A 14412-nucleotide genomic window follows, 5' to 3' on the forward strand; every position below is an offset into this window, starting at 1 on the left:
ATTACTGTACGATTCATGTTTGATTCTATTCTGTAAAATGGTGTAAGTTCAGTGTTTAATAAACACCGCGTGGGGTTTTCTTCATTAAACTTCAAATGAAAATGTTCGGTAAAAGTTTTTCTCTCAGGATCTTCAAAGTGAAATGAATATTTTAAACCTAAAAGCGGAATTCTGCTTTTATTATGTAGGCAGATTTATGCAGATTTAATTAGACCAAGCCTGGTTTTAATAAATAAATGATAAATAAATGTACTTTAAAAAGAAAAAAAAAGCAGCTCAGTACATAAAAAAATTGTAAAAAAAAATAAATAAATAAAATAAATAAAAATAAATAAATAAAGAAAGAAAAATTCAGCCATGGACTTATGAAGATTAAATGTGATCCGTGTTTTATAATCACTCACAGAAATGTTTCATCACAGCATGGGATCTGATCTACAGTCCGAGTCTCTTACACAAAAAACAAAACCAAACATCTTTCACCTTTTTTAAGGATGATGTGAAATAAATCAACAAAATTTGAAAGATCACTAAAGCTAAAATCTCATGATGCTTCTGGACAGCTGCTTATATTCCTATATTGCTTCCTGTGATAAACTTTTTGCTCCTAATCTCCTAATCTGATTAGCTGAACCTCCTGCACTGAGGTCCATTTAACTCCAGTCTGATGTGTATCATGTTCATATCATTATTTCCTGAAGGCCACGTTACTGAGGTGTTTCTCAGGACTGACCGATTATACGCTCTGCAGTGAGAGGAAAGCTTTTCTGAGAAGAAGAAAAGGCAAAATATCATCGTTTTCATATCAAGTTTTCTGTTTGTCACGTAACGTTATGGAAAGAGTCTCCAGTTTCAGTCAGTTTGTAACAGTCTAAAGGTAAAGCTGTAGCAGAGGAGTTTCTGCTTCGTCTTTGTTAGCTTTATTAACTTCAAGAGAGGAAAAATGGAGATATGAGTGTTTACAGCTGCTATAACGTAAGAGAGAACAGGAACTTGTTTCATGGACCTTCCACAACATGAAATGTAACAATAAATGGACAAAAAGTATAAAGCGTGCTTCTTTAATATATAATGAAATAAAATAACACGTCATTTTAAAGGGAAGGTATCTAACGTTAGTGTAAACAGCTAAGCGGTTATGTTATTAAATAACACGGGCGTGGTCTTGTGTCCTGTTGGATCATGTGTCACTTCCATCAGGTTAAAGTTCAGATACATTGAAGAAGTCATGATGTGAGTCACGATGTTAGCTCGATCACATAAGGGCAAATCAACACTCACTTCCTGGATAAATATTCAGATACAATCCAGAAGCATTTGGCTTTCATTAAAAATCACGCAGACTCTTGGACCTGCTGTATCCGCGTCAGTCTGCTAGCGCTTCTGCCTACACACAAACATCTGAATCATATTCCTCCCTAATGGTGAGTTAATGTCTGCTAACTGAGGTGGGATTAAACGCGAGGTCACATCCCTCGAGTTAGTATTAATAAGCATGCTAATAACGCTAATAACGTTAGCCAAAGTGTATTTAACACGTGTAGCATGCGACACACTGTGAATAAAAAACGTCTGGGTTTCTGCTTCTAATTAAACACGAAGCGTTCAGCTGCTTGTTCTGCTGATAAACAGTGTGCTTTTTTCTTCCATCATAGCGACTAAATCTGGGTCTCTATCATCAGTGTGATTGAATTACTCTCATTAGAGAGCTCTATTTCTGGCCTTTTATGGGATTCGGGACGCATCCAGGTTCCTCCTGGGACACCGAGTGCGAGCACTCCTGCTGCGTTAACACACATGTGCACGTATTTTTATGCAGTTCTCCGATGTAGACATCATTCGAGTGAAGTCATTCTGGGCCTCTGCGGTTGAGCGGAGAGAGAAAGAGAGAGAGAGGGAGAGAGAGAGAGGTAATGAGTTTGTCTGTGTAAACAGGACAGGCTCCCTTGTGCTACCTGCTCTGCCGCCACCGTCCATCCTGGAAATACAGATAAATGGCCGAGCTTAATCAAGAGAATGGACTGCTTTTAGCCATTGGACGGATCTACTACTCTCTGCTCTCTGACATCTCTGTAGATCTCTGCTGCTCTGCTCTGTCATGCAGCTCAGCAATCATTTGTAAGGTTCCTAAACGCTAACCTAGCATGACTAATGGCTGATGCTAACAGAAGTGCTTTTCACCCTGGGTTCTCCACATTCAAAACCCCGCTTTTACCCCCGGAGTATAGGAAGGTTTCTTCTTTTTCCTCGGGGTTATGAAACTCTGCTCCGAAGTTGACTGTGTAAACTCCACATCGAGCTAGTCGACTAGATGAAAAAGTTAAAAAGAGCAAAAAAGACGATAAAGCTGTGAAAGATAACAGAACCTGTTGGAGTGCAGAACCACAGAGCTGAACTTTTCTCCTCACTGATGTGAAAGTGTGAGACGAGACAGAATTTAAAGCAGTGCTGGATTTATCCAATCAGGACTGTCGATCCGTGAATATGCAAATAAGCAGCAGGTTAATCCGGGGTTTAGGAATGTAGAGTGTGAAACATCAGGTTATGTAGAGCCAGGATTAAAAGTTAACCTCAGGGAAAATAGGAGCAGTGTGAAACCTCAAACTACACAACCCCAGGATACTCTTTACCTAGAGTTTACAATCCCATAGAGAAATATTTCATGTGTGAGAAGCTCTAGAGAAAGTCTAGTGAAACAAATTAGCATTCTAGAAATGCTAGCTTACCCAACATATCCAAAATTCCCTTTTGTTTTACTCCTTCTACTCTTTTAAAGTGTTCATTTAATTGAGGAGTTACGTACTGTGATAATGTTCAATATGCAAATAGCAAACAAATGAAAAGTATTAGTTTCTCTTTGATTTACACCAGAATAAACTCAGGTGTGAGATCTTCAGGTAAAGCAGATACTATAAACATTAGCAGTGTCTCTGAGGAGTGTTTGTCCTTATGAGGTGAAACCTGTCCCATTTACGAGGAGACACAAGGACCTTGTGACGTCCTATTTTTCAGACTACTTTGAATAAACATGTGAAAATGTGGAAATCCAGTCATTCTTTAGCTTTTCACGCCATTACCTGTATCGATATGTCCGTTGCTTCCCCTCATCATGTAGCTAAACTCCTGGCAGCTGGCGCTCTGACTGTATCCTCCAGAGCGGAAGCACAGCTCCTCCACCAGCACCAGCGCTTTCTTGCACACGTCTTCTTCCCAATCCCCCGACATCCTCCAATCCGCATTGCACTCCTAACCCCAAATTGTTGCGCAGCCTAAACCCGCCCACGCTGACCAGACGGGATCAGAGCGGAGAACTTTCGGCTGTTTTTTGGTTGTTGTTTTGTTGTGTTTCGTTTAGAGACAGAGAGTCCTTGTTAATGTTTCTCTTTCTAGTTAATTGAAGCGCTTAATGGCTTCCACATCCATCGGTTTCAGAGCCATGTTAATCCTCCAGGGTGACAGCATCTGTATCAGTATCAGTATGGGGTCTTGTGACCGGTGATAAACGAGAAGAGAAGAATTGCGACAGAATTTGCTAGAGATTTTTACTCTTCCAGAGGTGCAAAGTCCTTGTCATGGTGAGGTAACCGTGTACTGTGGATATTTCTGGCTGTAAGTTTTTAGGCTAAAGGTGGAGAAAGTGGTAGAGAGTTTGTTCCCTCGAACAGCTGAATTCTGGGTCGTGTAGTTCCTCTGGGATGCAGTCACGCTTCCGGTTTCACCATCCAAGCTTTAAGCGCTGATCTGGAGGAATGTCCGACATTGTCTGTGGGACAGAGAGAGAGAGAGAGAGAGAAAGAATATGATGATGAGCACTAAAACATTACAAGATACAAATTATAAGCACTCTGATCTTCTCAGTATTCAGCTCTGATCTTCTCTGGTTCGATAGTCTCAGACAGCGCTGAGGAACGAAGGCATTGTTAGCATACTTGGCTGCTGAAAGCCGGTGTGTATAATTTGTCTGCGTGTCAGACTGCGACTATGACTATGGATCTGAGAGATCTCGCTGGTGCTGTTGCTTTGCCCTGAGCTCATTCTGTCTAAAGAAACCAGGTCAATGCTCTCCTTTCTTCTTCTTCTTCTTCTTCTTCTTCTTCTTCTCTCTTCTACTCTCTGTTTCATTTGCTTTCTTTTTTCTCTTACTGTTCTCCTCCTATCATTCTTCGAACAAGTCGACTGAAAAATGAAAGAAAATGCTAAGAATAGACCTCGACACCTGTCCTCTACAAATAAGAAGAGTTGTGAAGATGTGTGAAGTACTAACCCTAGACCCAGTTATCATCCTGCTGTGGTGATTTATCAAATAGTACAACTATAAGATAAGGTATAGATCAGGACAAGATTTTTGTCAGTTCCTTCCCTTTACCCATTAGCTGTTTGCTTAGTAGGAAAAAATCTGCCTTCTATCACGAATCTGTTCTTGTACAATTCTCTTCCTTTACTTAATGCTGCTTTGCCATGTTCAGTGTTTCAGACTGATGTTGCTGTTGCTGATACTGAGCTTCTCCTAGTCCCTATCTGCCCCTGGATCTGGCACTACCTCACCGCACAGCTAGACTCAACCTCACTCAAGCCAACCAGGATAGCCAGAAACCTCAGGGTGACCTTCAATGCACACTTATACTTTACACACCAAATTTCAACAATCTCTCAATAATATTCAGAAAAACAGACCCTCTCTAACTGACCATGCAGCACAGCTACTAGTCCTCGCTCTTGTTTCGTCAAAATTGGACCACTGCCCTGATCTATCAAACCACTTCAGATGATTCAGAATACAGCAGTATCCCTCATTCTCCACCAGCCCAAAATGATCTACATCACACCCCTTTTCACCTTCCTCCACAAGTTTCTAATTCAAGGCTGTGATGTTCACGTACTGTACAGGAACTTGTCTGGAACAGCACCTCCTTTACCTCAACACTCCACCTTAAGGATTATGTTGCCTTCCACAACCTGTGATCAGATAACAACCGATGCCTTGTAGGTTCCTACTCAGTGAGGTACGAGGTTCCTTTCCAGAACCTTTCAACTGACTATCCCTCACAGGTAGAATCAACATCCAACCTCAATCCATCACTAGCTTAAAAAACAACTAAAGACTCACCTCATTCATAAACACTTAACTAACCTCTAACTCATCTGCATGTACATTAACTAGTCTGTTCACTTCTCTACCACAATCTTGTATGCTAGCAATGCTGGTATTGCCTGTATTTCCTCATTTGCGAATTCTTTGGATAAAATTATCTGCTAAAGGAATTAATCTACTGAATCTGGTTTGAGATTGGCATGATGTGGTGCTGAGACTGAAGACATTCAATGTCAATGTTTGTTTTAAAAGAAGAGTTGTCTAAAAACCCAGCAATAGGACAAGGGCAAATTTGCTACCACAGACAGATGCTAGTGTGACACGCTAGTGATAATTATTGCTGCTTATTACCACAAGCTCAAAATAAACAATGTCACCGCAGGTTATGAAGTTGTAGAGGAGGAGGATACAAGTCCAGGACAAAAACTTCTTAATGCCTCAGTAAGCTAAGACCAAACACAGGAGAGAGCAGAAGCCATCTAGTGGTGTGGGAAGGTACTGCCCCCGGTAGCCAAAGCAATACGAGACTTCCCCTTGAGCGGATTTCCGGACCAAGCTGATTGATGATCTAAATTGTCTTGTTTAATCGCAGTTTAACCTATCATAAAAGGATTATCATTGATGCTATCAGATGTATGGTCTGATATTGTACAGTGTAACAAGGCAACAATCAAGGGTTGGTTGTAGCTCAAGTGGATTGGGGTTCGATATCAAAAGATCAGGGTTGAAGCCCCAGCACTGCCAAGCTGCTACCATTGGGCTCTTGAGCAAGGCCCCCACCCTGCCCTTCTCCAGGGGTTCTGACCCGCCAACCCCTAGGATGGCATATGTGTAGAAAGAATTTTACTGTGCAGAGACAAATAAAGGCTACTTAACCTAACTAATCTTCATGTTTTGATGTTTGATTAGTAACAATTTTGTGCATCTGCTGTTTAACTGCTGGGCAGAGGTAGGTCAAGTGTAACCTTTTTTGTCACATATAAATTACAGCACAGTGAAATTCTTTTTTCACATATCCCATGTTTGGTGGGTTTGGGTCAGAGCACAGGGTCAGCCATGATACAGTGCCCCTGGAGCAGGGGGGGTTAAGGGCCTTGCTCAAGGGACCCAACAGTGGCAGTTTGGCAGTACTGAGGCTTGAATCTTCTAATTAACAACCCAGAGTCTTGACCACTTGAGCTACTACTGCCCCAGATTGGTGAGCGTTCTATTAGGCATTACCCCAGACTTGACTCTTACTGTTGCCCCTCCAGGTCAGGAATCAAGCCCCAGCACTGCCAAGCTGCCACCATTGGGCCCTTGAGCAAAGCCCTTAACCCTCCCTAATCCAGGGTGCTGCATCATGGCTGACCCTGTGCTCGGACCCCAACCTCCAAGGATGGGATATTCGAGGAATGAATTTCAGTGTTCAGTAATGTATGTGTGACAAATAAAGTTCTCTTCTTCTTCTTCCTTTTTACTGGGCACAACATACTGTGTCATACTGGGTCTCGACTCTGCCTATTAAACCCATTTCCTTTGGAATGATATGTTTAAATGCTATGTTTAAAAACTTAAACACTGAAACTGTTCAACTGGATGAAGAGTATACAATCAGACAAGGAAATCTTATATACTGCCATTAGGAGGAAACCCAAGAACACAGATGAAACCCACACTTATGATATTTATGTTTATTATCATATTAAAGAGAAAGGCTAATGTGAAGATATTAAGGGACAGTTAAGGGAAGCACCTGAGGAACAGTGAGCAGGCTTCAGGAACATCATTTCACACGCTGATGAGTTTCACTTCAGTTTTCTGCAAAGCTCGGGTTCTTCTTTCCTCAAGCTGAATCCTGAAGCAGTCGTGCTCTACTCTGTCTCAAACCCACACACAAGGGTTAAAGCTCTAATATATATTACATCTCTCACAGGATTAAAGCAGCTCATACTGCAGGTCAGGACCAACACTGACCCCAACACGTGTCTGCACTCTCAAGTCATTTTCTCTCTGTACAAGACAAACTGGGAGAAGTTTTTTTCTTCATCCTCTCCCTCTCTGCTCAGTCAGCGTGTCAGTCTGTATTTCAATCCCAAAAGAAAAACTCTGTGTGTCAGCAGTAACTAAGTGTGGAGCGATGTGACCAACTGACAGGATGATGAACCTACAAACGTCCATGATCACAGATCTGCTTCCTGGTTTCAAAGAAGATCACGCTGAAGAGAGAAATCCACACTGGACCACCTGAATAATAGGGTTTATAATTAGCACATGACATTCACAAAACATTTCCCCCTTCCTGCTGAATACAGTACACAGGGCATCATCTCAACCTAAAGAGAGCGGTGCAATCCTTTAGTCTGTCCAGTTTACACACTCTGCTCAAACAGGTCAGCTCCCGAAGCTTCTCCTGCTTATCCCTCCACCAACACCATCTCACCCACCATCACGTAGCTCGCTAACTAGCCGTGCCGAGTCTCTGCTGTCCTGGACTCTAGCTGCATTGCATTCTGGGAGTCTAGCACTTGGTCCAGCATTCCCAATGTGGTGTTGGACATGCAAAATCTGAACTAGCATTAGCAATAACATTAACAATGACATTTACAGTAACAACTCATGAAGAAGAAGATGATGATGAAGAAGAAGTTTTTATTTTTGTGACATTTCACATATCACAGCCCAGTGAAATTCCCCATGTAAATCTTCACATATTCCAGTGTGTTAGGAAGCTGTGGTCAAATTTCAGGTTCAGCCATGAAACAGCATCTCAGTGTTAACCCCAGAAAACACTAAACACACTCAACACTTCAGCAAACACTCAATCTAAAGCTGTTTAAAGTGTTTCAGTGTGAAGAGATGAAGTTCAAATGAGAATCCTCCTCTCCTCCTGTTATCTTCCTCCTCTGTCAATTTATCCATCAATCAAGAGCTTTAAGGTGCGATGGACGAAATTTGGGACAAGCTTTACACACACACACACACACACTCTCTCTCTCTCTCTCTCTCTCTCTCCTAAAAGAAACTTTCATTCATTCAGAAACATTCATTTCTGTCCATCAGATCTCTGTCTATTGTAAAAACTAGAACGCATTAAAAAGCCCCTCCCCACACTACACTACACTACACACACACACACACACACACACGCACACACACACACGCGCACACACACACACACACACACACATGCCTTATTTCCATATCAGTAAATCAGTCTGACTTTAAAATGCTGCGTATCTCAACCTGAAAGACGGTGTTTGGCATCGGGATCAGTGGCAACCAGCCAGGAGAGAGAGAGAAGGATAGAGAGAGAGAGAGTGAGAGAGAGAGAGAGAGAGAGAGAGAGAGAGAGAGAGAGAGAGAGAAGGATAGAGAGAGAGAGAGAGAGAGAGAGAGAAGGATAGAGAGAGAGAGAGAGAGAGAGAGAGAGAGAGAGAGAGAGAGAGAGAGAGAGAGAGAGAGAGAGAGAGAGAAGGATAGAGAGAGAGAGAGAGTGAGAGAGAGAGAGAGAGAGAGAGAGAGAGAGAGAGAGAGAGAGAGAGAGAGAGAGAGAGAGAGAGAGAGAGAGAGAGAGAGAGAGAGAGAGAGAGAGAGAGAGAGAGAGAGAAGGATAGAGAGAGAGAGAGAGAGAGAGAGAGAGAGAAGGATAGAGAGAGAGAGAGAGAGAGAGAGAGAGAGAAGGATAGAGAGAGAGAGAGAGAGAGAGAGAGAGAAGGATAGAGAGAGAGAGAGAGAGAGAGAGAAGGATAGAGAGAGAGAGAGAGAAGGATAGAGAGAGAGAGAGAGAGAGAGAGAGAGAGAGAGAGAGAGAGAGAGAGAGAGAGAGAGAGAGAGAGAGAGAAGGATAGAGAGAGAGAGAGAGAGAGAGAGAGAGAGAGAGAGAGAGAGAGAGAGAGAGAGGGATAGAGAGAGAGAGAGAGAGAAGGATAGAGAGAGAGAGAGAGAGAAAGATAGAGAGAGAGAGAGAGAGAGAGAGAGAGAGAGAGAGAGAGAGAAGGATAGAGAGAGAGAGAGAGAGAGAGAGAGAGAGAGAGAGAGAGAGAGAAGGATAGAGAGAGAGAGAGAGAGAGAGAGAGAGAGAGAGAGAGAGAGAGAGAGAGAGAGAGAGAGAGAGAGAAGGATAGAGAGAGAGAGAGAGAGAGAGAGAGAGAGAGAGAGAGAGAGAGAGAAGGATAGAGAGAGAGAGAGAGAGAGAGAGAGAGAAGGATAGAGAGAGAGAGAGAGAGAGAGAGGATGAGCTGGTAGATTACGAAGAGAGTTCTTGGTTTTTTATTGATTTCCATGAAGCTGATATTTCTCAGGAATCGGGCAGTGACCAAAAAGTGGCAAGGATTCAACAACAACAACCACCACAACAACAATAACAACAGCAACATCTGAGTCGTGTCACTTTATTAGGAACACCTGCTGATTTCTGCAGCTCTCTGATCAGCCAGTCATGCAGCAGCAGCACATTCTGAGTTTGGTGCATCCTGAGATGCTTTTCTGCTCATCATGGTTATAAAGAGTTACTGCATTCTTCCTAGATATTACATCAATCCATCTGGTATGAACAGCCTGGCCACGCCCACTGCACTAAAGATGGGTATTAAAAATGTAGTATGGACAAAAGTATGTGCCCCCTGACCTTCACACCCACATGTCCATGTTTGTTGAACGTCTGATTCCAGATTTATTTCCCTCTCATTACTGTGAGAGAATCATCTCCACTCATCTGGAAGGTTTTCCACTAGATGTTGGATTGTGTCTGTGGGGATTAGTAATCATTCAGCTACAAGAGCATTAGTGAGATCAGACTCTGATGTTGGGATGTTGAGGAAACTCCAGTTCCAGTTCATCCCAGTGGGAGTCAGGGTTCTGTGCAGATCACTCGAGATCTTCCACTTTCTCCAACCTTTACCTCCACACCATGTCTTCATGGAGCTCAGGGGTTTTGTGCGTCATGCTGGAGACCAGTGAAGGTGTGATGGTCAGGAGTGCACATACTTCAAATATCTCTTCTGACTCTATCTTCACCTTGTCTATTCCCATCTACCTCAGAGAGCAGGCTCCTCTGTCTGGTCCAGCCCTTCTTCTCGTGGTGTTTCCTCTAAACAGACTGGTGTTAAAACTAATTCTCTGTAAGTATCTGTGACTGATAAAATCAGAGCCAGAAAGCGACTCCCTGAACAAGCGACAGCTCAGATCTGAACACTCCATGCCATTCCTGATGCCAGCACAGAGCTTAGGGACATGCCACGCTCCGGCACGCTGCAACACAAAACCTCTCATTGACTGCTCTCCAGCTCCGGCTCGATATCTTCGGGAAAAGCAATACACCGCAGCCGAGACCCTGCGACCGGCGGGGTCACCGTCCAATCACACGACAGAGTGGAGCAGAGCAGCTGACCCACATCACGCCGACCCAATCACGTCTCAGAGACCGCACCGGACCTGAGGTCAGCTTCCTTAGCCTCTGTGGTGATAATTAATCTGAGAGAGAGAGAGAGAGAGAGAGAGAGAGAGACGGGGGACGAGGAAGTTCAGAGGAACTTCACTTCATTTCTGATGAAACTCTGAAGTGGTGTGAAGAAGCAGAGGTTTATCTTCTCATCCTGAAGGTGATTAGTTTTCCTGTAACTGCACACACCCAAGTGTTTCAATCCTCTGTGACAATAAGGACACATTTCCATTCATTAAAGAAGACTTTTTTTTATCTCACCCACATCTCTTTATTCTCTCTCAACACTGGAGACTCCTTCCATACTAAATGAAATTATTGCACTGCAGTACGAGGCATAAAGCTGGGATTTGCAGCTGAAACTTTACAGAAAAGGAATCAACTCCTCCTGACCAATCAGAATCCAGAATTCAGAACCACTGGACAGTATTTCTTAAGTCGATCTTCTACAGTGATAAAGGTGTTCAGTGTGAAACGATGCACTGTTAGAACGTTACGACTGGTCGCTTAGCAACAGACAACCAATCAGAACGTGAATAGAGCTTTAGCCTCGTATCAGGTGAAAACCAGGACGTAGCTGAACAACACTGAACAAAGAAGATAGAGTCAGATGACGAAACACAGTGTGAACATCACGGAAGTCGCACCATAGCGAGGAGGAAATACGCTATGTGGAAAAATTATCGCAAGTCAAGCAGCTAGTCGACTAGACGACAAAGTTAAAAAGAGCGAAAAAGACGATAAAGCTGTGAAAGATAACAGAACCTGCTGGAGTGCAGAACCACAGAGCTGAACTTTTCTCCTCACCGATGTGAAAGCAGCGCTGGATTTATCCAATCAGGACTGTCGATCCACGAATACGCAAATAAGCAGCGGGTTAGTGTGAAATGTCAAATTCTGGAGAGCCAGGATTCATTAATTAAAAGTATGAGTAAATTATAACCTTTTAATAAATACAACCTTCTTATAAATACACTACACACACACACACACACACACACACATAAGCAGTTACTCTCAGCAGCCTCGAGAACCTGGTTTACAAAAGGAAAGTTAAATATTTACTCCACTGTCCATAACAGAACACCACACACACACACACACGCACACACACACACACACGCACACAGACACACACACGCACACAGACACACACACACACGCACACACACACACACACGCACACAGACACACACACGCACACAGACACACACACACACGAGTCATTATGCAGTAAACAGTGTAATGTCAGTAATGACTGAGTCTCACACAAATCGCTTCAAATGACCTGTTATTGCCACGCTGAGATAAGAGCCTCATCTCTACACACAATTCCTGCAAATACAAAGGCGTCCACTCAGCCCACACACACTCCACACACACACACAAACACACACACACACACACGCTCTGCACACAAACACACACACACACAGAGCTAAGATTTAGCCATTTGTAATATTCCTCACAACGGAAAAAAATATCTCATGATTGCGTTTATTGTCACGCTCACAGTGATCGATTGCACGCGTGATACACACACACACACACACACACACACACACACACAGAATAATATCGTTCAGCTTACTTCCAACCTGCTGCCTCTTCAGAGTCTCTTTAGCAGAAGGTAATTTGAAAAACGTTTCACACGACCATCACAGATCTGAATCTTAACTCACAATTTAATTCACGCTCATTCACGTTACCATGGCAACCAGCTTATATTATACAGTCGCATGGGCTAGTTTTTTTCATGCACCATTAGCGCTTTTGCTATCATGCTATCATTAGCGCTGGACAGACTGGGAAAATATCAGAGCGATGTGTGAAAATATAATCATGAAAAAAATTTTAATTCAATAAATAAACATAATTCAATAAATAAACAAACAAATAAATAGATAAAAAAAAATTAAAAACATTTTTTTAAATGACAACATGTATGAGAATAAATTTTTGTTGTTTTTGTGAGTAACATTTTAAATAATTATTTAATAATTTATTTTTTAAAAATAAATTCACTTATTAAATAATTCTTTATTTAAAAATCATTTATAACTGTGATATTACAAACAAATAAATAAACAAACAAACAAATAAATAAATAGATAAGTAAATGAGAATATTCTTCTTCTTTGGGATTTTCCCTTCAGGGGTCTCCACAGTGAATCATCTCCCTCCACCTATCCCTATCTTCTGCATCCTCAACACTTACACCCACTAGCTTCATATCCTCATTTATTCCATCCATATTCCTCCTCTTTGTCCTTCCTCTTTTCCTCCTGCCTGGCAGCTCCATGTCCAACATTCTCCTACCAATATACTCACTCTCCCTCCTCTGGACATGTCCAAACCATCTTAATCTGTCCTCCCTAACTTTGTCCCCCAAACGTCCAACATGAGCTGTCCCTCTGATGTACTCGTTCCTAATCCTGTCCAACCGTGTCCCTCCCAAAGAGAACCTCAACATCTTCAGCTCTGTGACCTCCAGCTCTGACTCCTGTCTCTGTCTCAGTGATACTGTCTCTAAACCATACAGCATGGCCGGTCTCACCACTGTCCTGTATCACCTTCCCCTTGATTCTTGCTGATACTTCTCTGCTACTCCTGACGTCCTCATACAGTACCACAGCTCTTCTCTGGGCACCCTGTCATACGCTTTCTCCAAGTCTACAAACACACAGTGCAACTCTCCCTATACTTCTCCATCAACATTCTCACAGCAAAAATTGCATCTGTTGTGCTCTTTCTGGGCATGAAGCCATACTGCTGCTCACAAATTTCCACTACCTTCCTTAACCTAGCTTCCACTACTCTTTCCAGAGCTTCATTGTGTGGCTCATCAACTTTATCCCCCTATAGTTGCTGCAACTCTGCACATCACCCTTATTCTTAAAGATCGGCACTAATACACTTCTTCTCCATTCCTCAGGCATCTTCTCACTCTCTAAAACCCTGTTAAACAAACTAGTTAAAAATTCCACTGCTGCCTCTCCTAGACACTTCCAGACCTCCACCGGGATGTCGTCAGGACCAACTGCCTTTCCACTTTTCATCCTCTTCAAAGCCTTCCTGACTTCATCCTTTCTAATCTTATCTACTTCCTGTTCCACAGAGTTCACCCCTTCTACTCTTTCCTCCCTCTCATTTTCCTCATTCATCAGCTCTTCAAAGTACTCCTTCCATCTCCTCTGTACACTCTCCTCACTTGTGAGCACCTTTCCATCTCTATCCTTAATCTAATTGCTGCACATCCTTCCCATCTTGATCCCTCTGCCTAGCTAACCTGTACAAGTCCTTCTCTCCGTCTCTAGTGTCTAACCTAGTGTACAACTCATCATACACCTTCTGCTTGGCCTTAGACACCTCCCTCTTCACCTCCCTCTTCACTCTGTGCTGTAACTCCTTGTATTCCTGTCTATTCTCTTCAGTCCTGTCCATGTCCCACTTCTTCTTGGCTAACCTCTTCCTCTGAATACTATCCTGAACTTCCTCATTCCACCACCAAGTCTCCTTATCTTCTTTCCTCCATCCAGATGACACACCCAGCACCTTTCTTCACTTCTGCTGTAGTTTCCCAGTCATCTGGCAGCACTACCTGACCACCCAGAGCCTGCCTCAACATCTGTCTAAATTCCTCACAACATTCCTCCTTTTTCAGCTTCCACCACTTGGTTTTCTTCTCCATCTCTATCGTTGACCACTTCTTCTTACAGACCATCAAAGTCATCCTACACACCACCATCCTATGCTGTCTGGCTACACTCTCTCCTACTACCACTTAACAGTCACTAATCTCTTTCAGATTGCCTCTTCTACATAGGATGCAGTCTACCTGTGTGCTCCTACCTCCACATCACCCCTTCAATCTCTAACTTCAGACTCATCACCCTGT

At 42.8% G+C, this 14412-nt stretch overlaps 1 protein-coding gene across 1 annotated transcript in view; it reads right to left on the bottom strand.

Moving 5' to 3' along the window:
- syt3 (synaptotagmin III) overlaps positions 1 to 14412 on the bottom strand; it is a 60914-nt gene that overhangs the window by 30565 nt on the left and 15937 nt on the right. Inside the window, exon 2 of the mRNA XM_058414640.1 lies at positions 3078 to 3763. Within this exon, the coding sequence (XP_058270623.1) occupies positions 3078 to 3225 (148 nt within the window). The 5' untranslated portion in view covers positions 3226 to 3763. The remainder of the gene's footprint in view (positions 1 to 3077; positions 3764 to 14412) is intronic.

This window comes from Hemibagrus wyckioides, linkage group LG02, assembly GCF_019097595.1.
Source record: "Hemibagrus wyckioides isolate EC202008001 linkage group LG02, SWU_Hwy_1.0, whole genome shotgun sequence".
Lineage (NCBI taxonomy): Eukaryota > Metazoa > Chordata > Actinopteri > Siluriformes > Bagridae > Hemibagrus > Hemibagrus wyckioides.